The sequence below is a fragment of the Hemibagrus wyckioides genome, linkage group LG09, assembly GCF_019097595.1.
Source record: "Hemibagrus wyckioides isolate EC202008001 linkage group LG09, SWU_Hwy_1.0, whole genome shotgun sequence".
NCBI lineage: Eukaryota > Metazoa > Chordata > Actinopteri > Siluriformes > Bagridae > Hemibagrus > Hemibagrus wyckioides.
Window position 1 is genome coordinate 21,285,829 of NC_080718.1, and position 24,084 is coordinate 21,309,912.

Sequence of the window (24,084 nt, forward strand, 5' to 3'; positions counted from 1 at the left end):
CTGGTACGCCGTTGTCTTCGGCGCATGCGTGTGTTTACTCGCCGTCGCCTGTGTGCGGCGTTGACGTGCACGTGACAGCGGTGCGCATGCGCAGTGAGAGTCAGTTCGGTTAGTGACAGCGGACAGAGGTAAAGGTAATGGTGTTTGTTTTTAGTAACTAGCTCTGTTTAAAGCGTGCCAAATGTTCAAGGTTGTTCCTGTGCAATGATGTGAGTTTCTTTAGCAATGTTTGTTTATTTATTTGGGTGGAAGAAATTGAACAAAGATAAGGTTCGTCATTACCTAGCTAGCCGGCTATTTAGCCTGCTGATAGAAGTGAAGCAGAAATGGATCCGTTCTGAATTACTCAGGAAAGTCTATAGTGTAGGGAATGACATGGAGCTCTTTACAGCCTACTTAGTGAGCTGTGTGATACATACAAACACGTGTGTGTGTGTGTGTGTGTGTGTGTGTGTGTGTGTGTTATGCTGCCTAGCTAGGTAACTTTAACAGCTAAATACTTAGCTATGTAACTGCCAGTGTCCTAGCTCGGCTCCATCCCAAATATCTCCTTATGAAAGTGCACAGTGTAGGACATGGCATTATGTTTTTTAGAGGAACTAGGTGTATAATAAATGAATATTCGGGATTACAACCCTGTTTTCACCGCTAGCTAGTTTTAGCTACATTATATTTCCAAAAGTTTTGGGACACCCCTCCATATGATTGAATTCAGGTGTTGGGCTTGACCCCTTAGTTCCAGTGAAAGGAACTCTTAATGCTTCAGCATACCAAGACATTTTGGACAATTTCATGCTCCCATCTTTGTAGGAACAGTTAGGGATGACCCCTTTCTGTTCCAACATGACTGTGATACACCAGTGCACAAAGCAAGGTCCATGAGTTAGTTTGGTGTGGAGGAACTTGACCGTCCTGACCTCAGCCTGATAGAACATCTTTGGGATGAATTAGAGCAGAGACTTAGAGCCAGGCCTTCTCGTCCGACATCAGTGCCTGACCTCACAAATGTGCTTCTAGAGGAATGGTCAAAAATTCCCATAAACACACTCCTAATCCTTGTGGAAAACTTTCCCAGAAGAGAAGCTATTATAGCTGCAAAGGGCGGGCCAACTTTGTCTTACATTCATGTGCATGTAAAGGCAAACGTCCCAAAACCTTTGGCAATATAGTGTATGCAAACTGACCTTTTAATTTTAAGGTAAAATCAAAGGTAGTTATTTCTTTAGGTAAAGAGCTTGGTTGCTTACCTAATTTTAGAAATATATTAATTTAGTAAACAGTACATGTTGCCTGGTTAAGTAAATAATATAAATCCAGGCCAATGGTGTTTTCTAATAATGCAAATAATACATAATAATACAAATGCAGCTTGATTAAAGTTTAAATAGTCATAATAGATGTTGCGGTATTGACCTCGCAGAAAGTAAAAAAAATTAAGGATGAATAAGAACTGTTTAAGGAAACTTTGTGAGGTTTTGTGCAAACTGTAACAAGACAGACTGAAAATACTACTAATGCTTCTGTATGACCTGTGTTGTGAAAGTGTAAACTGTAATAATATTATATTGCTATCATTTTAAATATCCGGAACACTGATCATATTTCACACTGTGTTTAAATGACAGGCGAAAGCCATGGATAATGGTGAGGATGCAGCTCAAAGGCCTTCGACTCTAAACCTATCCTGTCTAGAGAAAGACGAACCCTCAGTCCACGTAGATACAGCCGCAGCCACTATGAGCAGCCACCCCAGCACTACAGATGCTCTCTTTCAAGAGGAAAGCATTGACCTGGATGTAGAAGCGTTCATTTCCCCTCAGGATGACAGTGCCGCGTCTGGGAGTGTCACAGATAAGCTGAACGATCAGATGATGGAGAGCGTCATGATCTCAGATTCCCCCAACAGCGAAGAGGAAGATGTCCCTATTGACTCTCTGCTGGAGCAAACAGATGACAAGGTGTCCCTTGACTCCAAAGAGCTTGAAGAAGACAAAGAGAATGAAGCTATAGAGGAGAAGGACGAGGAGCCTGGACCTGAACAGGTCATACCCGATGATACTGAAACGTCTCAGGCTTTAGCTGAAAAGGAGAAGACAGAGGACAGTGATAAGGACAGCACAAAGCAGGCTGTTACATGCATATCGCCTGCTCCGGGCAGCCCCAAAGCTGAGGAAACAGAGCTTGAAGTAGCCAAGCAGGTGATTAAGGACGAGCCCATTCCAGTGTGCACTATTTTCAGTCAAGGCATGCAGAACAAAGCACAGTCCCTGGTGCCTGATGGATTTCAGCCAACTTTGGTGAAATCCCCAAGCTTTACAACTGGCCATAATGAAACTCCCAATAAACTAGCGCCTCTGGTGTCTCAGCCCAGTCCCAGCCTCAGTAAATTCTTCACTGATAACGGCAACGTTAACCCAGCCTCAGACTTCTTCGACTCCTTCACAACATCCTCATCATTCATCTCGGTTAGCAATCCAAATGCAGAGACGCCCAAGTCCCCAGCCCATCCTGAGCGTCAGCTTTCCTCAGGCTCAAGCAGCCTTCTTCAAGACGGAGGCACAACCAGTACTTTCTTCACTCCGCACGAGAGTACACCGAGGCCCATGCCTGGCCCTGCAGAGCCTGTAGTGAACATTAACAAGCTTCAAGTGGTATTCTCAGGCAGCGATGATCCATTTGCGAGTGCTCTGAGTATGAGTGAGGTGGACAGGCGATATGACGCCTGGCTTCCCTCTGAGGACACCAGGAGAGTGCTGATCTCTGTGGCCACACAGCAGGTCAATCCTGTGCATGTAGACAGGGAGAGGCTATCCATGCCTGGGCTCAAGTTTGACAATTTGCAGGTCAGTGGCTTTTGGGTTTGGTTGCTCTGCTGATTAGGAGGGGAAGAATGCAGCTCTATTTTAGCTTTTATTTTATAGATGAGGAATAAAACACTTCAGGATGTGCTGTTCCAGCCTGGTGTGTTTCAAGAGTGCGCTAAGCATCACAAAGTGTTCTATTCCTTTTATAGCTCAACAATTTGCCAACACTAATGAAACACCATAATTTTTACCCATTTATTTAAAATCTGTGACACATTCTGTTTTATGATATAGCAACTATAAACAGTCGTTCTCTAATGCCAAGAGGTTTCACCCTGGACGTGTTTGCTGTCATCCAAATCTGAGTATGATTGTTCCCTGTGACCCATATATATATATATATATATATATATATATATATATATATAAATATATAATATATTATGATGCTTAATGTGCTATGGTGTCTGTGTGCATCACATGATGTCATCATTGACCAAAACACATGTGCAGGTTACTTTGCTTCCTGCCGACGTTCATGTTTACAGGAATCGTGGCATAGTTCCAGTGCAACCGAACTCACACCACCTCCTACATGTAGTTTCGGGTTCGGTTCCCGGTCCACAAGAGAGCTTTCACATTACCAAATTTTCGTGCAAACCCTGCTCTGTTTCAGACTAAACTGCCAGTATGAATACCTCCTTTCTCTTGCACATTATAAGAGCAACTTGTTCTGAGGAACCATAATGTTCAATCTCCTTTATCCTAAAGATGTCAGAAAACTTAAATAGCTCAGCTTTATCCCAAAGCTCTGACACTGGAGACTCCTTCCAAAAATGTTAATACAATACAATCTCCTTTTTAGAATGATTCACCATATCAGTAATTACACACATTTTTAATGGGGTTATTAGTAATCTTTAATTACGGTGAGAGTGCTCCAATCCATGTGAATGTCCTGTTACTATAGAAATGCTATCATTTTACAACGAGTGCATTTATATAAACATGTGAATGAAAGTCAGAGCTGCTGTTATGGAAGATTGATCAATGCCTACTGACCAATCAGAAAAGAGAATTCACCATTGCTTATTATTAGAATCCACAATAATAAACTTGTGTAATATAATTTTAGTTAAACCCATTTCATTCCAGTTCCTTCCAGCTATTTGACTAGCGTTTCTAACAAGCGTTCTGTAAAGCTGCGTGAATGTTTGTGGATGATTAATGTGGATATTTGCATCGATTACATCAGCATAGGAACTATTTAGCGTGTAAGAAAGTAGAGAGTGTAATACTCGCACTCCGTATGTTGCAGGGTGACGCAGTGAAGGACCTGATGCTGCGTTTCCTTGGAGACCAGGCAGCGACGAAGAGGCAAGTTCTCACCGCTAACTCAGTGGAGCAGAACTTCTTGGGTCTCAAGCAGCTGATCGTGAGTCATCCTTCCAGTATCTTTCTTTGCTTCCAGTTGCAGTTTTTGGAAAGCCTTAGCAAGTGACACTTCTTGCAGTGTATATATATTCAGCAAGATTGTTTTAAAAGTGCATTTGGCTCATCCTTTGCAAAATTACAGGCAGCAACCTAGGTATAACTATCCATAACTAGCCTGTAGATTGTGAAGCACACTGCATTTTTGAAAATGGCGTCTTCACAGTTGGTAGAAATGGAAGAAGAAACACTTCTGGAGAGTGATAAGTGCCATCATTTTGCACTGAGGTTTATGGAGGAGATGAAAGAAAGGCAAAGGCATAGACCGGATCTGACAATGCCTGTGAAAATAGAAGATCTAGTTTACCTCTGCAAATTCAGTTACTTTAATGAGCTGAGAAAAACATTTTCTTAACTAACTCTGAGAATATTTGACGCTTGCTAGCTAGAATAAGTTACTACACATTTGACTGCATAGCCACCTGACATAGCATAGGACACCTGACATTCACACCCATATGTGGGTAGAAGCACAAAAACCCACACATCTTTAATTAATATGGACAAAATAACTAGCTCTTGCTGCCATGCTCCATCATGCAGTACCATCGTAGTCCACTAGGGGGCTACATGGTGAATACGAGAAAGAACCTTTGTTAGTCCTGTGAACATAACGCAACGTTTTGTGCTGATATGGTGCCTGGAAAATGTTGCTGTGTGTGTGAGTGAGAGAGAGAGAGACAGAGACAGAGAGACAGAGAGATGTAGGTTGTATTCCCATCTGTAGCCTAAGGGGTTTATCTCACTGCATCACTGAGCTGCTTTCAAGCAAAACTGTCAGACACACACGAGCAGGTCAGAACTGTTCAGCCTTCCCCACTGTGCCCATGCCCTTGAACAACAGACAAACATACACAAAACACTGTGTAAGTCCAGTGTGTGTGTGTGTGTGTGTATTCAGGGTAAGAGAGTTAGTAGAGAGCCGCTTCTGCTGATGTGCCGCTCCCTCCAGCATCCCCAGTGGGGCAGTTTGAGTTAATCCCAGCTATCCCCCGTTTTATAGGCTCAGCTCAAAACGTTGCAAGTGGGAGACTTATTTTGTTATTTGCTTTGCTCAGGACATTGCAGGGCACAGGCTTTTACTTCAACATGCTGAAAGTGTTAGCACTGAAAAAGATCTTTGTTTACCGAGGGACAGGTTCAGAGCCAGTACAGCGCTGGTCAAATATACAAATGATTGTTTTATGTTTTAAAAGACCTGTACTTTAGAGCTGTTTAGATTCTGGTTACCTCTACATTTGCAAATAATAAATGAATTTCAATTAAACTCTGAAATGGCTTTCACCTGCTATTAGGTGTGCTGCAAGTCAACACATAGGCATTCTTAGCCTGTGAAACAAAACAGTTTGCTGTTTTTCCCCCAGGGATATAAATTATGCAATACAGTACAGTCTGTTCAAAGGAACAGGGATAACTTTGCAATTGTAGGCTATATATAAAGTGTGTGTGTGTGTGTGTATATATATATATATATATACACCTGGATTTTCATGACCACAACTGAGTTAGAATAGGAACGTGTATACATGTTGGCTAGTGAGGGTATCATTTATTTACTTATTTTTAAATTGACTTCTACTCACTGTAGATTTGTGCGCTTGTACCAAAAGCTTCGTTTTGACACTTGATTGCTTTTAGATGAAGATTTTTCTCATGCGCATGGAGGAAAAGCCTATTGAGCTTTGATTGAGTGATCAAAATCGAGTTCCAGCGATCAAATTTCAGCATGTAACATCATGATTTACAAACAATAAACTTACCAATGACTAGATTATTATTTGATATACTACAGTGTATTATATTATCCGGAACAGCCTTAAAGAAAAGTGACTGGGTTACAGCTAACCTAATGCATCGCTCACTCTCTCTCTCTCGCTCTCTCTCTCTCGCTCTCTATCTCCCTCCCTCTTTCTACTCTAGTCTTTCAGCCTCTGTAACTGTGAAGCCTCCTACACTCCTCAGCACCAATGACGCACTTATATAAGCACACAGCATGTATATAAATATAGAAAAAAAAAATTTTTTTTCCCCCTTGCAAAGCAGTCTTTGCTAGGAGCTGATGTGTGAATCCAGATGACAGTTCCACATGTCTGGTTGCTCATGTTTGTTCTGGTGCTTGTGGAGATCGTGGATTCTCTTCCCAGAGGCAGAACAGACCAGACTGACTGCAGCAGAGCTTCCATGGGTGACTCATGCTGCAGTGTGTGTGTGTCTGTGTGTATGTGTGTTAGGCCTGCGATAGGGCTCCTGTAATTGTCACTATTGTGTCTCAGCATGGTGCCAGAGAGAAGCAAGCAAGAATGTGAAGAGGATTGCTGTGATAAAGAGTAAACCAGTATTGTTAAAGAGAAATGGAATTCCCAAAATCGTGCCTTGCCTTCGGTTACTTAAAATTAGTCTACTCTCACTACAATAATGCTGTAAACTAGGGGCATTCAGCTGCAATTTGTGAAGGTCCCATTACATTAAATTCTCTGCTTGCAAAGGTTTGGGTAAACAACTAACATGACTTAATCGGAACAACTACTTTATGATTTGTTTACAGCGATAAGTCAAAGATGCTATGCTTTGTTGTCTACTTTCCTTTTTTGAGTGGTTCAACAGACAAGTCACATGTTTTGAATGAGACACAGGAAGAATACAGTGGTGGCCCTAAATGTGAATCCTCTCATCACAGCCCTAACCCGGATAATCAGCTACTGAATTTCTTCCTCCCCTCCTTCTTTCTGTTCAACCTTCTTTTCATAGCCAATACTCTCATCCTCTCTTCTATCCATTGTGCTTTCCTCCTATCTGTCTTTCTGTTCTTCCTCTTTCCTGCTGTCCTTCTTTTATCCATCCATCCATCCATCCATCCTTCCTTCCTTCCTTCCTTCAATCCTTTCTCCCTCCTTAATTTCGTCTTTCCATCCATCAGTCCTTCCTTCCTTCCTTCCTTCCTTTTTATTCTTTTGGTTTGGATTCCACGTTAATGGTGTCTGGTAGAAGCTTAGAATTGGTGCCAACAGAAACTAATGAGGTTGATGTGTTTTTTTGTCATCTCAATTGTGCAATTTCTTTCTCTCAGGCTGCATAAACATTGAAGCTACAAAAAATCTCTTGATTTTTATGGCACAGACTCAATAAAAAACTAGCATAAATACATTCATTTTCCCATCATTTTGTTTATTGACTTAACAGGGGTTTTTAATGTTATCTTTTATTTAATTTGTCATCACTAGGTTCTTGGTTTAGTGCATCGGGAAAAGCTGATGGTAACGGTGTGCATTTATCCGTTTCTTTATTCTTGTGTTCAATGAAGGAGCTGCACTATTTAACAAAATCACCTGTTTTGATCCGGTGCTCAACCTCATTTGCAGAGTAGCCTGATGATTCTTTGTAATGTTCTTAACTCACTCTTAATAGCCTGCACTGAGGAAAAAAAGCCCTTTTTTTCCCCTCTCTCTCTCTTCTCAAACAGCACAGTCATCTCCTCCACTCTTTGTGTTTTGGAGTGTAGACATCCTGAATCTCTGAAGCAGAACGATGAAGTGTGGGTTCAGTCGAGGGCAGTGTGAATTGCACTTAGGCATCGGGGAGTCATGTTTTCTAAAAAGAAGTCAGCAGGTGGATGCGAGTCTGCGTTGCAGATGCTGTAGGGTTTTTTTTTTTTTTTTTTTTTTTAGAACCATTATTAGTTCCGCTGTAGTTGGAATTGTCAAAGTCTAGTCATTGAGGCTTTTCCCCATGAGGCCCAACTTCATTATGAAAGAACACAGCGGTTTTAATCGAACAGTTCCAGGCTGTGAGGCAGGAAATAAGACACTTTCATTTTTGAATTCTGTGTCGATCTACCTGATGCAGGGTTTGTCCAGAAAAGATATTAATCTTACCTTCAAAAGGTATATTGCGGCACAGTGGGTCACTCTATTTCTGTACAAGTAGCACTGTACACTGTTGTGCTGTTGTGGGTTTTTTTTTTGTGGTTTGATATTTACAAGAAGCCAGGATTTTTAGTAGTCTTCTGAGGAGAATAACCAGAAATTAATTTACAGGAGAAACAACAGCACTCAGAACAGTATAGACATTTTATCAGCTAGCTAGCTTTAATCTTATGCTATGATCGATTCAGTCCATAAACTATGCATGAGGTGGACCTACTATATCAACAGTCTGCTATAGAGAACTGTGGAATGTAGGAAAACAAATGTTCCATCAAGGGTCAGGTTGGTGTTTGGAGTGGTCCAACACTTTCACTTATATCGCTCATCTTAAATTGTCAAGACACGTGAAGTCAGCGATCTTTGCAACACACATGGAAGATCGACCTCTTTGCCGTCTTCGAGAAATCTGTGATTGGTCACTGTCTCTGTGATTGACAAGGGGTCAGAGAGTGTGACTTTCCTCCTGCACCGAAAGCACGGCCATATTTGTTTAGGCCACAGATGGCATTGCTGTCGTTCTTCCCCGAGTACAAAGACGACTGTTGTAGGTTGATTGTCAACTCTAAATTGTCCATAGTAACTGGGTGTGTGAGTGTGTGCGTAATTAAAAAAATATATATATTATTATTATTATATTGCAAATGTGTGGCGGCTTAGGAAGGCGTTATATTTTGCTCAGAATTCAGCTGCAACGACATCCAACATAGGTTTTCCCAGAATGCCGTGCAATATGTCGTTGTGTAATATATAGATTTCAATTTTTTCCATGTCTAATGTGGTGGCAGTACAAACATGAACTGCATTGGCAATTCAAAGCCTCTTCCTGTGAAGAGCCCATGATAATAAGACTAATCCAGAGCAGGTTGAGAGTGCCTAAGGGTTGAGAGTCACTAATACAGAATGTGAAGAGTGTTTCAATTACAGCATGGCTAAACTCCGAGCACCTGCCATCCATCTCATCTCGAGAGGGAGTGTGAGCACCAGAGCCTACAGAGAAATACATCAAGGCTGCCGAGTTTGTTTGCTTCACTCCCTTCTCCTGTCTTCCTGATAGAAAGGGCAGTCATCGTGTTGTTCTTTATTCCTCTCTTCTGCCCAGCTTCTGTCTCTCTCTCTCTCTCTCTCTCTCTCTCTCTCTCTCAGTATCTGGAAGCCCCAAATGGTTTGCACCAGACTGTTATTTTGTTCTTTCAACCAACACAAGCTACTTGCTTATTATTTTCAATTCATGGGTTTGCCTAAATCCTCATAGTGGATGTCCTCACTGTATAAGCTCACTGATCTCCTCAACTATGTCCTTTTGTGTGATTCTGGTTTCACGGTCAGATTGCTTAACATGGCTTGCGTCTTGCTGATTTCCTACACTGCTTGGTAGTCTTTCAACAGCTAATAAAAAGTCAGCAGGTTGTTGGCCAATGTTTCAGCTTGGAAAACTCTCGAGTCTGGCTTAGTGTCTTCATTTTCTGTCAGTCCCAAGGTGCCTGTGCATTGAGCTAGCTGGAGAGTTATGTATTGGCTTTGTGCTCTGCTTCATCACAAGTTCTACATACCTCAATGGTCCTTATTTAAAAAAAAAAAAAACTAATAAGAATTTGTGCTAATTTATCAGATCACATCTCAGCCAATGTGTGTAGTGCAGAAGGCAGTGGGAATGAGAATGAGGAGCTAATGTTATAGTTATGACATTGCAACCATGGTGCAGACACATTACATTTAAATGTCACACCAAATAAAATGTTAAAACTAAATATCCACCAGGGCAAATATGAATAAAAAAACTTGCAGTGCACAAAGGCTGACTATACCTAGACCACTACTCCCAAAGAGATCACCATCCTAATGAATATGAAATGCTGAGTGTACCTTTATTAGAATAGTAAGTTTGTACATTGTATATTCTCTTCTCTGTATCCCAAATATGTTTGTCGGTGCATTTTAATACAGTGTACGGCAGTATCATATTTGTGTCCTTTTGACGCAAAGCATAAAACAAATGTTTTATTTTATCTATTTTGTGAGTACCTTGCAACCCCTGAATTTGCAGTACATCATAATGGACCCCCATTTCCACTTGCCTTGACTTTTTTATGTTCTGTCTCAGCGGCTGCAGCTGCTTTCACCCGTTTCCCTGCCAGTCGTTTTCAGCTTCATTTCCCACCCTAATGAAGATTTAAAGGCACCAGGGCTGTAGAGAGAACCAGAGAGACACGTTAGAGGAGGAGGCACAGGGAGAGGCTGAGCAGGACACAAATCTCAGGGCTCGGAGGGATGCGGGAAGAATATACATGAGATGGGAAAGAATAAGCGAAAAAGGAGCATTAAATGCAGACTGTGAGGTTGGAGGGAGGAACACTGTAGTCTGAGACACTGGAAATGTAATAGAAATTGATAGTTTTGTTTCTATAATGTCGTTCTCCTCGACAGCACTGATCTAGTAAAGCCTGTGCTTGAAAGTATAGCAAGTGTATACGTCATAGGCACAGTATTGTTAATCACATAAGAAACATCAGCTTGTCCGTTATGAGCATGAGACGAAATAATGCCTTCATTTCTCTGTCACGTCTTCCCAATCAGGGCACAAAAAACTGGAGGGCAGCTGTGGATCTGACTGGCAGACTGCTGACGGCTCACGGCCAAGGCTACGGCAAGAGCGGCCAACCGAGTACCCATACCACTGACACGCTGCAGGTGAGCACGGCTCCACGGGCCCCTGGGATATACAGGCACAGCACAACACATGCTGCAAGCAGATTGGAGACCCTGTGGAATAATCACTTACTAAAGGTTTTAGCAGCATTAAGCACTGCCAGTGTTGTGGCTTTGTTACTAAAACTGGAGGGAAAATGTCTGCTTTTTTCTGTTTACAGTAAATTACAGAATTCAGAAGCCAAGAATTCATACAAAATATTACTTAGTATATATTTGTATCGTGTTGCATATTGTTATGTATTAATTAAGTATTTATTGACCAACTAACCTATATTTCACAAACATTCCACATTACATGAAACTGTAAACAGACTAAAAGCATTATTCATTATTCTTAATACACAAAAAAGATTGTGTTGGAAAACTGCAGAGGTATTGGAGGAATAAACGCTGGTATGGTCAATGTTTAGGTGATAACATCACACCACCCAGTTAGTATGTAGTACTCAGTGTAGCCTGTTGTTTATATTAATTATACTGTTAATGCATCTTAAATGCTGTTTATTGCACGTGTGAGAACAGAAAAAGAATGCACAGTGCCTCAGTGAGAAGGAGCCAAACCAGCAAAATTGCCATGTCTGGGTAGGAGGGATGACATTCTCTCTCTTACTTGCCAATCACAGCAACAATAGCAACTCATGCATATCCGTGAGCTGGCTGGTGGTGGGAATTGGTCAAATCGGGGAGAAACCGGAGGGAAGTGCACAAAACACACATTAGTCGACTGGCTGTGTTTCAGTTCTGCTATAAGTTGTGGATTGTTTTTGAAGTAGTACAGTAGCTCATATCTCAAGCCTGGCTCACACACACACACACACACAGAAACCCTGCCGTGTCAGCTCTATCAAAGCATTCCACCTCTCTGATGTCTGACCTCCAGTGGCACGCATACGTTCCACTCTGCTGACTCTCTCTGTGATAATGGAAAGCTACTGACTTTCATTATGAACGTTTTAGCCCTATAGGCTACAGAAAGCACATTAGCATAATGAGTTCAATTAAGTGTTTAGATATGTCTAACTTTGATGCACCATCTCTGTTTGTTCTTTCTCCTTTTGGATCTATAAGGATTCTTGAGCTGCACATTTTATTAAGGAAAGGTGCTAGAACTTCAATAATCATCATGAGTAATGTTTTCAGTTTTTAACAAATCCTATGTGTGTGTGTTTTTTTTTTGGTTTGTTTGTTTGTACTTTTTCTTGCAGTTATGGTTTGTGCGTCTGGCTCTGTTGGTGAAGCTCAGCCTTTTCCAAAATGCCGAGCTGGAGTTTGAGCCGTTTGGTAATCTGGACCAGCCGGACCTGTACTATGAGTACTACCCTACGGTGTACCCTGGAAGACGAGGTAGTATCTTTACTGACTGACTGCATCTTTTTTTGAACTTAACAATAAAAGCAGAGAAAAGGGAGAATTAAGACGTTGTTCAAAAGCAAATCCCAGATAAGAGTGCCCATTTATTGAAAGAATGGCTTGAGCAGTTTGCTCACACTGAAGTGCAGAGGAGGCTTTGAAAGCCTTTTTAACCGACGGAGGCAAAGCGTGAAAGAGACATTAATGGAATTATAATGTGTTTGAAGGTATGCATGTAAGACATGCATAATACAGGAACTGAATTGAGTTTTGTCATAGCCACAGGCCATTTAGTCTCTTTGTGCATTAGTGTTTGTATTATTTTTTTTTTCTGCTTTCAAGGTTACACTTCACTGATTAGCACAATAGAAATCCAGAGGAAAAAGACAGCTTTGTGTGTGACTTTTCTTTCAAATAAAATGAGTCTAATCAAAGATAATACACATTCTCATTTTTACTAGTGTATTTTAGTTTTATAGAAACAGTTACCGTGTAGAGAAGCGTAGGGCTGTCCACAGCAGCGCTGGACACTGTGTCACTGACTCGTCTAAAGAGGCAAGCAGTCAGCACAGCCATTAATCATGTCAGAGAGCCGCCTGATCAAATCCAGCCACACAACTGGATGGAGAGATAGAGAAAGAAGAAAATTGGGGAAAGCAAGAGGTGAAAGTAATTAAGGATTAATTATCCGTATCTTATAAGCAATCACAGATTTTTGGCTTTGCTTGTCTGATTGGGTTAGATTAAGCCTTGGATATTGTTCTTTATCAGTTTCCCCCAATCATATGTTTTCACTTTATTTGATTGTGACATGTTAATTTGTTCATTAAGTATAGTTTATTATTTAGTCTTTTTAAACACACTGCAATATATATTGTTTGTTATTATGGTATTTTTATTCCAGTTCTGATCTGGTAGAAGTCTGCATTATACAAATCAAGCACTCAAGTCTATCAGGCAGAATGCTCGTGTGTTTCTGTTAGAAGCTGTATAGACTAGTTAACATGCACATAATACATATATTGTTGGGGGATTTTGATTAGACAGGTCATAGCTTAGGGAAAAAAAAGCAGCAACAAACCAGAATGGACAATAAAGGAAGCAGGCTAAATGTTCTTTGTGCATCTGCATAAGATTAAGCTGGGAAAGTATTTTTTTCTTTTGTGTTAATGGAAAATGATCACATTCTTACACTATAGTGTGATTGAATTCTCAAATCTGAAAGGTATTGCATAAGTTCACAGGTGTTGCATGACAATAAATAGGAATATATACATGCACCGATCAGGCATAACATTATGAGCAGTGACGGGTGACATGAATAACACTGATTATCTCCTCATCATGGCACCTGTTAGTGGGTGGGATATATTAGGCAGCAAGTGAACATTTTGTCCTCAGTGTTGATGTGTTGGAAGCAGCAAGAGTAAGGATTTGAGCGAGTGTGACAAAGGGCCAAATTGTGATGGCTAGATGACTGGATCAGAGCATCTCCAAAACTGCAGATCTTGTGGGGTGTTCCCGGTCTGCAGTGGTCAGTATCTATCAAAAGTGGTCCAAGGAAGGAACAGTGGTGAACTGGAGACAGGGTCATGGGCGGCCAAGGCTCATTGGTGCACATGGGGAGTGAAGGCTGGCCCGTGTGATCCGATCCAGCAGAAGAGGTACTGTTGATCAAATTGCTGAAGAAGTTAATGCTGGTTCTGCTAGAAAGGTGTCAGAATACACGGTGCATCACAGTTTGTTGTGTATGGGGCTGCATAGCCGAAGACCAGTCAGGGTGCCCATGCTGACCCCTGTACACTGCCCCTGTTCACAGGTTTAATTGGGAATGAGTTGTCTTGGGTTTTTCTTTTTCTTTTTTGAAAGGTTGAGTGTGTTTGTACCTCCAGGAAACTTCAGTTGCTGTTGTATTCTGTATAGACTGTGACCCTGAGCTTGATAAACAAGTTAGAAATGAACGAATTAACAGATCAGTAAATCCCAACATTTGCCGTAAACATGTCTCATGCGGCACACCACACCCAATACACACACATTTTAATCAGCTTGACCTTCTGCAAACTACGTATCTGACTGGCTGCTCATCATTAGAGTCAAATCCACCCACTCCTCTCATTTGATTTTGTTTGGTCTCACAGGATCCCAGTCTCAATACATACCTGTTTTAATGGCCTAAAAATACAGAGTGTCTGAAAGGTCAGATGCCAATGAGAGTAAAATTACACATTTTTAATTTTGTATTTATTACATTATGTGCTCTACATGTACTCCATTTTACACCTTTTTCTTAGCTCATTATATTCCTGCTGGTTCCTGACTTTTCAGGCACCCTGTTGTTTAATATGACATACAGATTTTATTTTCCACCTTTGTTGCACTGATATCACTTCATCTTTAACAGCGTTGAAGTGTATTTTGTGTATGGCTGAATGGAAAACTTGGTGTATGTATTGTATGAATGTATCAATACAGTCCAAGCCAGACTTAATATGTAATTTGTAATTATGACACATTTGTGTGAATATAGATATTGTATTATAATAAAAAAAAAAAAAAAACATTGCCATTTATTTTAAATTAACACAAAACACATAAGTATGGTAGGAGGAGGCAATACCATGCATCTTTAGGTAAAAGGGATCCATGGAAGTCTTTCGTGTGTTAGTACTTTACTTGACTGTGCTCTGTTTGTGGTCGTTCAGGTTCGATGGTGCCATTCTCCATGCGTGTGCTGCATGCTGAACTGCCTCAGTACTTAAACAAGCCCCAGGAGTCGCTGGACCGCCTGCATAGCATGAGAAGCATCTGTCAGAAAGTGAGTGAGTCCAGAACTTTCCGATCACAATGTGTGTGCTGTAATTACCCTGCTCTGAAACTGGTGTGTTCTGTAAACAGATCCTGGCTAACCTGGAGGAAGGACTGGCTGAGGACGGGAGCATGATGACTCTCACACAGGAAAACAGACAAGGTGCAGCATTCAAATGAGCGCGCAGTCAAATAATAGATCATCTGTTGAGTGCTCTTTTAACTTTTATGCATTGTGCAGTTTAACTAAGATATGACCTTGTGTTGTACAAGCAAAAGCAATACTAATTGTCCACTAAAAAACAGGAACTGGAGTACATATAAGGTGGGGTCCAAAAGTCTGAGACCACACTGAAAATCTGGGATGTTTTCCCCCCATTTAAAATGAGAAATAATCAGAAGGTTTAGAAATGTTAAATATTTAAAATAAAGAAAGTAAATACTTAATATCTTGAATATTTAAATGTAAGATCCTGCACTATTTCTAGTCTCTATTTAAATGTAAATTATTTGTGATCTTGGCAATGCTTACATGGATTTGCTCTAAAATGCATCAGACTTGTAGACAGTAGAAATGTATACATTGCCACATTTTGATACTGCAGGTCTGCTTTTTATTAACACGTGTTTCTCTAAAGTTAGGATCCTGTTACTGTACTCTTCATTGAAGCTCAAAACAGCTTGGAAATTAAGAAATAAATGAAATATTGCAGAGTTTAATGAAGAAGAATTGGAAATATGTAAATCTGTAAGTCTGTATTTACTTAAATGGTAGGATTACAGTATGGAGCATCAGTCTGGGGTGCTTTTTCCTGGTTTGTCTCAGTATCAGGGCACAAAGCTGACACCTCTATAAATCCCACATTCACTTGACTATCACACTCAGAGTTTCAGTGACATCCGTGGCGAATAAAGACAAATGTGTGTATACGCAGAGCGTATGGAGTGGACCGGAGTGTGTGATGCCAGTTCCCACATGGACGGCCCACTTGTGCTTGCCTCCTCCTTTATAGCCCTCCTATCGCCTGTGTTCCTGCTGAAGAGTGTATTAGGCTTCCCATCAGACACACTTGTGTCTCTAGAGAAGCTGCTGAGTGCTGACAGCCCAGTAGCTTCATGCCATCTCTGCCCTCCATCTGCTGCCCTCAACCTTACTCCTGAGCTTGGAATAAAGCATGGCAGCTCAGCAATAATGCTGGCCTCTCAGCACATGACCAGTAGCCCTCTGGTCAGAGCCTGCGGTTAAAGATCTAAGTGCAAGCTCTGAGAGTTTGGGAAGCTCTTTCCATAGGCCAAAGTCAATTTATAAAAACAATGCCGAGAGAGAAGATTTGACAACAACAAGAAGTGAGGTTATGATTCCAAATCCTTCTGGTGCTTTTGCTGTATCTGTTAAACCTGCAGCTCAAAGTAGGATAGTGTGAGAGACTATTTCTTTTAACTTCCAGCTTGCTAAACTTTCATGAAAATAACACTTTTCTGCTTATTTAGAACATACACAGGGAACATCCACACTGCTGATAATGCAATTCACTGAAAGGGAAAGGACATGGTGCATGAAAGATGCATATATGTTTCTGGAAGCACTTACTTTCACCTCAAATCATCTAAATCTTTCATTATGAATTAATGGAGCTCTGTGTTCTGAGCCAATAGAAAACAAGTCTGGAAGCAGAGCTGTGGCAAAACAAATGGACAAGTTGGTGATTAAGTCATGGTAACATTTGACTTTTGCCTTCTTGTTTCTTTCTGTTCCTTGGTACACATCTAAAAATATATATATAAAATATCCTATCCATCATATCCACCAGCATACACAGTTTTTCCGTGGTAAGATTTTTTTTTTTTCCCCCTCTATGCCTCCTAGGATTTTCTTGTTAGCAATGTTGGCACCTTTGTGTTGTGGAACTTTGTGTTATTCACTAGAAATGGGACAGCGTTTTTTAACTCGTCCAATAAGAGAGAACAGTGTAATGATTTCAGTATTTGAACTAGATTTTGTCTATAATTTTCTCAATTCTTATTATTCCTTTTCTCTTCTTCAAACAAATCATCCAACGAGAGCTATTTGTTACAGCCCGAAAATGCACTGTCAGTCATTCTGAACAGCTCATTAGCAACACTCTCTGTTCTTTCTTTCATCTTGTGTAGCTTTTCTCATTTCAGCCGCACACAGATAGCAGGCTAAGATGGTAGCCTCATTTCTCTGTATCTCACTGTAGTCGTTTGATGTCACCAGATGCTGTGTAGCTGCAGCTCTCTGTTGATGAACACAAGCAAAAAGCTGCAACACACACATACAGAAATTATAAGAGAACAGACACGCTCACTGATGGTGCCTACAGTCAGCCGGAGGGAGGAATGAATGTGATTGTCGCAGTGTCTTTCCCTCATAATTCATAATTCCCTCTCGCTGAAGAATAATTGATGGTTTGGACAGGGGAAAGGGTGTGATGCTGAGGGGGAGGAGGGAAATTGGTGTGCAATTGGTTAGCCTGTTTTCTCAATCTCTCTCTCTCTCTCTCTCTCTCTCTCTCTCTGTGTCTCTGTTTTTATCTCTCTCTTTCCCAGCCTCTATTCAGCTGTGGAGGTCACGTCTGTGCCGGGTGATGTACTCCATGGCAAACTGTCTGCTAATGATGAAGGTATGTGGGCGGTGGGAGAGAGCTGCTGCAGAGATGCACTACCGTAGTTCCACTTATATGAGCGCTACATATGCCATGTGTATAACTGCAGTGTTGCACAGCATGAGAAAACATGGATACACTTAGCTATAAATGCTGAGATACCAGCATCCATATTTTTAGTGTACATTGTTGCCTGAAACGACAGACGGAACATCATAAAAGTATTTAACACTTAATAATGGCAATCAAAGCACAGCCTGCAAACCGTACTACTACAGCAGCCAATAAGAACAGCCTAATAAAACACAGTGTTATAATGAGTGTGCAGAGATGTATCGGTAAGCATGGTCATTAAAAATATGCCCAAGGTGCTGCGAGTTGTCCTGTGGAGCAGGAAAGTGGCATGGAATGAAGTTGTACGTTAGAGCACTTCACTTCGGCGAGCGTTGAGACAGGCATACTTTCATTCTTTTCACTGAACTTTAGTCTATACAGAGAACTTTAGTCTATGAGAGTCAAGGTGCAATTTATGGAACCATGCACTGCTTTTTAATGACACACTTACTGATGCTTCACAATGTTCTCAGGTCAGCTCCTCTCACACTCTTGTGAGGTATAAAGATATACACCGATCAGGCATAACATTATGAGCAGTGACAGGTGAAGTGAATAACACTGATGATCTCCTCATCATGGCTCCTGTTAGTGGGTGGGATATATTATGCAGCAAGTGAACATTTTGTCCAGAAAAGTAAGAAGCAGGAAAAATGGACAAGAGTAAGGATTTGAGCGAGATTGACGAAGGGCCAAATTGTGATGGCTAGACGACTGGATCAGAGCATCTCCAAAACTGCAGCCTTTGTTGGGTGTTCCCGGTCTGCAGTGGTCAGTATCTATCAGAAGTGGTCCCATTAAGGAACAGTGGTGAACCGGCGACAAGGTCATGGGCGGCCCAGGTTCATTGATGCACGTGGGGAGTGAAGGCTGGCCCGTGTGATCCGATCCAACAGATTGGTGAAGAAGTTAATGCTGGTTCTGATAGAAAGGTGTCAGAATATACAGTGCATGACAGGGCAGGGCTGTTTTGGCAGCAAAAGGGGACCAACACAATATTAAGCAGGTGGTCATAATGATGTGCCTGATCGGTGTACTGTAAACGTTGTAATTTAGCATCATATGAATGCCAGGAAGTTAATTGCTAGCAGCACATTGCAGCAACTAATATGTACAAAAATATAAATAAACTCTTCTGTGATGCCCCGACTGATTAACTCTAAATTATGTTACTCGTTTCTGTATCAATATCGATCAAGTGCATGAACTCATACTCAGTCTGAAAACAATGGTATTGATGTATTCCTATATTTGCTCCATAGTTTAGATTTAATAAGTTTAAAATAGCTGTGTGATATATGAAATATATAGGGCCGTGTGCATCATCCCAACAATCTCTATTAATGATGATCATTAAATTTGGGCTCAGGCAAAAGTAATTCTACATTCAGGAAGATGGCAGTAAAATATGTGTTCAAGATTAAAACATATTTCCACTTGTTTTTCAGTCAAGCATTCTTATAGCATTTGAGGCAGAGCTTAGGAGGAAACACTGGAGACAGGAGCTGTATTTGGTTGGATTTTGAGTTTTAAAATTGCTAGCTTCTGCTGAATTTCCCCAGAAATCATTGTGTACACCTCTGAGTATTAAAAATTCTTTAAAATGCTTGTAGGTGTTATATATTGTATGATGTTATGCCCACGAGCAACACCGATTCCTCCAAGACATGTTGGATATTTTTTTTTTTTTTTTTTTTTTTTTATTTATTTATTTTTGTCTCGCCATATTTTACCTTTGTCTTATCATTTCCAATAACTAAGTGTAGTTTGGGATTGTGTAGGTTTGTTTTTGCTTCAAATTATTTATATTGGTATACAGTTGCTTGGCTACTTCAGATTTGATAAAAGGTGATCCTTGAAGTGCAGAGGGTTAGGAAGAGGTCTGATAAATCAAGGTCTTGTACGTGTACCCTAACTCCCCCCTATCTAGACTTTAATAAAAGTGAGAGGCGTTTCGTTTGTTTGCTTGACCCGGTTGACCGCTATCCACAGTCCCACCGTCTAGACATGCGCTTTCAGTAGGATATTGGGTCACAAGCAAAAGGCCTTCTCTCAAGCAATGCATCATTCCTCCAATCCAGAAAGTCATCGCCATTCTCATGACTGTTGGCCCAGTAAGGTTCAGAAAATGCAGCCTTGTTTTCAGCAGGAGAAATATCCCCAAAACCATGTCTGTTAAAACCGGATCTGTGTATTACGCTTAGCTTATTTCATCTGTCTTAAGAGGAGCGAACACTGAAGTGCAGTGCTACAGTGCCATCTGCTGGCTGAAGATATCTTTTTAGATTTCTATGTATTTTGATGTAATGCTAAACATCTGCTTCGTGTTTGCTGCTCTCACGTTTTCTTCTCACTGTCCCCCTTCTCACACACACAGGACTATGTGCTGGCTGTTGAGACGTATCTCTCCATCATCCAGTATGAGCCACAGCAGAGAGTGCAGCTGTTGAGTGGAATAGGACGCATCTTCCTACAGGTGAGAGGAGGCAAAACATCTGCTGTCTCTGCAAGGCTTCCCTGGTCATTTCAGTTATGAACACTGACATAAGACATTAAGACTCACCTGCACAGGCACTAGGCTGCAGTAGTGAATGATTATAGTACTTCTTTAATTTGGCATATTCATACTTAAGCCACAGTTCTCAGATCTGATTAGTCATTCGTTTTCTATAATAAGAGCTGTGACAGTAGTACTGACTGAACAGCAAATCAGATTTATATTAATGTGCTAGTTTGAATATGGCATCAAATCTATTGAAACAGCTCATTTAGGGAGTTTTTGGGAGCAAGTGCTCCATATAATCTACAGCTAACAATTAACAGATCATTCTTGTAGGTTGTTTTCTTGTGATTTACCACAAAAACCTTGAATGTTAGGTGTTCTAAAAAGCTGTGAATGTTAGAAAACCTCATCATGTGCTCCAGCATTCTGAAAACGTCTGAACGATCTGTGCGCTCAGTGTGTTTTTGATTCTGTTGCAAGATTGGAGACATCAAAACTGCAGAGAAGTATTTCCAGGAAGTAGAGAAAGCCGGTCCGGAAAAGGGAAAAGGACCAACTCATGACACCGCTATATTAATGAACAGGTGATGCAGCATAACAGTGAGTGTGGTTTATTTTGTGTCTTTCAGACTTGTTCACACTCGTTTCTCCTTCTCTCTCTTTTTTTTAAAGGGCATTTGTGTACCTGAGCCAGAATAATTATGCAGACGCCCACACGTGTTTCTCCGGCGTCTTGAAAATTGATCCCAACAATCCTGTGGTAAATACTGTAGATTTTTTCTGTTATTATCAGGCCAGGCTTCTGACTGGTATTGACTTTCATTTTCCAAGACTTCACTGAAAAAAAAATACTTTGTCTTTATTGTTAAAGTGCCACATTGTCAGGACCGAGCACACACTGTGACAGTAATGTGAAGTAGCACTCTAACAGAGCGGCCTTGTGCTGTTGTATTAGTCTGTGCTCGTCTGCGCCCCCCGACTTCAGTACACAGGGCTGGTTTGAATGGTTTTAGATGAGATCATTAAAGCTTTTTTTAAAATGTTAAAAGTTTTATTGAATCCAATTTATCCTACATTCACTGATTCTCCTACACCATGTGCGCATGCACTGATCAGGCATAACATTATGACCACCTGCCTAATATTGTGTTGGTCTCTCTTTTGCTTCCGAAACAGCCCTGACCCATCATGCACTGTGTTTTCTGACACCTTTCTATCAGAACCAGCATTAATTTCTTCAGCAATTTGAGCAACAGTAGATCGTCTGTTGGATCGGATCACACGGGCTATCCTTCGCTCCCCATGTACCTTGGCCACTTATGACCCTGTCGCCGGTTCACCACTGTTCCTTCATTGGACCATTTTTGATCGATTCTGACCACTGCAGACCGCGAACACACCACAAGAGCTGCAGTTTTGGAGATGCTCTGATCCAGTCGTCTAGCCATCACAATTTGGCCCTTCATTAAACTTGCTCAAATCCTTACACTTGCCCATTTTTCCTGCTTCTAACACATCAACTTTGAGGACAAAATGCTCACTTCCTGCCTAATATATCCCACCCACTAACAGGTGCCATGATGAGGAGATAATCAGTGTTATTCACGGCGCCTGACAGTGATCATAATTTTATGCCTGATCAGTGTAGTTTGTTTAGATCATGCTTATACCAAATAAATCATATTCAATCATGATGTATATAGTGGCAACTCTAGTATAATAACTCCTGCTTGTGGTCAATCTTACAGTAAGTACAAAGAATGACTGAGTGAGGGTAAGAGAAAGGAACGATGAAGGAAGCCAAATTCTGGGGTGATTTTGCATTTTCTAGTAATAGTCTTTTATGAAAGACACTAAAATTTAATTTCTTCTAGTAGGCTACAAATGTAATTGTCCTAAACGAGTCATATCTTTTCATGAACAGCATATCCCATCTCATTTAACTCTAATCTCTTGTTAGTATGTTGTGATGAGGAGATCTGAATTATACAGTAATGGCAAGATTGCCAGATGTGTCACACCTTATAAAATATGATGAACGCATACCGTAATATAGGCATTGTTAGAGGTTATAGATTTGAATGAACTCTCATTCAATCTCTCATTTGATTCTGCAGGCGAACAACAACGCAGCAGTGTGCTTACTTTATTTGGGCCGCCTGAAGGAGTCCCTGGGTCAGCTGGAGAGTCTGGTGCAGCAGGACCCTGCACTCTACTTGCATGAAAGTGTGCTCTTCAACCTGACCACCATGTACGAGCTGGAATCATCACGGAGCACGCAGAAGAAACAGGCTCTGCTGGAGGCTGTGGCCGCGCGAGAGGGCGACAGCTTCAACACGCAGTGCCTCAAACTGGTGTAACCCATAACCATCCAAGAGTGCATTAGATCACTGTGTCACTGCTACGTGATGTGACATGAGCTCGTTTAACAAGCTTGGGCTTAACATGCCACAGGTCTATTATCCATGCAGATTTTTTTTTTTTTTTTTAAGAAGACTTTGAGATATTATGTGTGACCAAATTCACAGCTGACCTGAAATGACCTGTGTATTCACACTAAGGCAGGTGATGCATTTGAAACTCTTAAAGCAATGTTTCGGTGCTATCAGGTTGCAAGAGAATGTAAATAGAGAGAGAGTATAAATTCAGTGGGGGAAAGAAAAGACTGATGTAAATATTTAGCATATTTAAAGGAGAGGTATACAGCATTACAAACATTTTCTAAAAACAAATCAATTAAAATTACAAAACACACACACACACACACATTCAGGGGTGCACAACTCCAAAACTACAGGTTTTATTTTTACTCATAGAATACAGATATGTTCAGCAACCAGAAAAAAAAGCTACTTGATTCCTATCCCACCACCTGACACACTTCTATACATCGCCAGAAGAATATGATCTGATTGAGTAATATCCTCATAATATAGAAATATTGAAATGAAACCCTGCAAAAAGAATTCATCAAGCTGTTACACTCCTGCTATGACAACGATCAGTCATTTTTCAAGCTTTAAACATATTGGGAGAAATGAAAGACACTAGCTAAACACCAACAATATCTTTTATGAACACCACAGCTCAACAACTGGTGAGGGTATTTTTTTGCCCCATTTTCTCCCCAATTCTCTTAGCCAATTCCCACCCACTCCAGTTATATGACTGCTACCAACCAAGGAGGGTGAAAGCTTACACATTCTTTCTCTGAGACACATGAAACCAGCCATCTGCCTCTTCTCAAACAACTGCACATGCTGCGGTACAGGGCAGCGTAGCACTCTTCCATTTTCCCACACACATAAGCTCACAGATGCCTGTGATTGACAGGAGAGAGATCTCATGGCTCTTGGCCATTGATCTCATCATTGTGATTCAAAAGAGGATAAGAGAGCTATTTTTTCCCTGGGAATATACTCAATTCACCAAGTTATTAGTGTAGCTTAGCTGCCGCATTTAGACTAGTCAGTTAGGATTCCGGGCAACTAAAACACAGGACATGGACAGTACAAACTTCACTGTATTTATTGAGTTCATCGATGATGTTTGCACTGTAATACTTCTGAGAAACTTCCAGATAAGCCTTTTATTAGATCGCAACCAGTCTGCTAACACACAATATATAAAGAATTTGTGTGTACCGCGTGTCTCTCGACTGCACCGTACTGTACTTTTCTTACACGGATCTAAATAAAGCCCAGCTGATTTTGAAGTACTCATCTGTAAAGAGCAGCACTGTATGTGTGTGTGTT

General features: G+C 40.9%; 1 protein-coding gene across 3 annotated transcripts; it reads left to right on the forward strand.

Moving 5' to 3' along the window:
* Nucleotides 1-7: 7 nt before the first annotated feature.
* Nucleotides 8-24,044, forward strand: trappc12 (trafficking protein particle complex subunit 12). 3 transcript variants are annotated; one of them, XM_058398475.1, is made up of 12 exons: nt 8-134; nt 1,626-2,843; nt 4,123-4,239; nt 10,793-10,906; nt 12,133-12,271; nt 14,983-15,095; nt 15,176-15,248; nt 17,657-17,730; nt 20,204-20,302; nt 20,810-20,913; nt 21,002-21,089; nt 22,447-24,044. In XM_058398475.1, exons 2-12 carry the CDS (start codon nt 1,635-1,637, stop codon nt 22,687-22,689), a joined length of 2,373 nt encoding a protein of 790 aa, XP_058254458.1. In that variant the 5' UTR covers nt 8-134; nt 1,626-1,634; the 3' UTR covers nt 22,690-24,044. The 3 variants fall into 3 exon arrangements, with proteins under 3 accessions (XP_058254458.1, XP_058254460.1, XP_058254459.1); XM_058398477.1 differs by having other exon boundaries at nt 54-128; XM_058398476.1 differs by having other exon boundaries at nt 88-209.
* The last annotated feature ends 40 nt before the right edge of the window (nt 24,045-24,084 follow it).

Bases quoted from the DNA above. Each gene is read 5' to 3' on its own strand.
- trappc12 (XM_058398475.1), top strand. From the start codon at position 1,635: ATGGATAATGGTGAGGATGCAGCTCAAAGGCCTTCGACTCTAAACCTA. The intron at 4,240-10,792 runs GTGAGTCATCCT...CTTCCCAATCAG, and splicing joins TGGGTCTCAAGCAGCTGATC to GGCACAAAAAACTGGAGGGC. The intron at 15,249-17,656 runs GTGCAGCATTCA...TCTCTTTCCCAG, and splicing joins CACACAGGAAAACAGACAAG to CCTCTATTCAGCTGTGGAGG.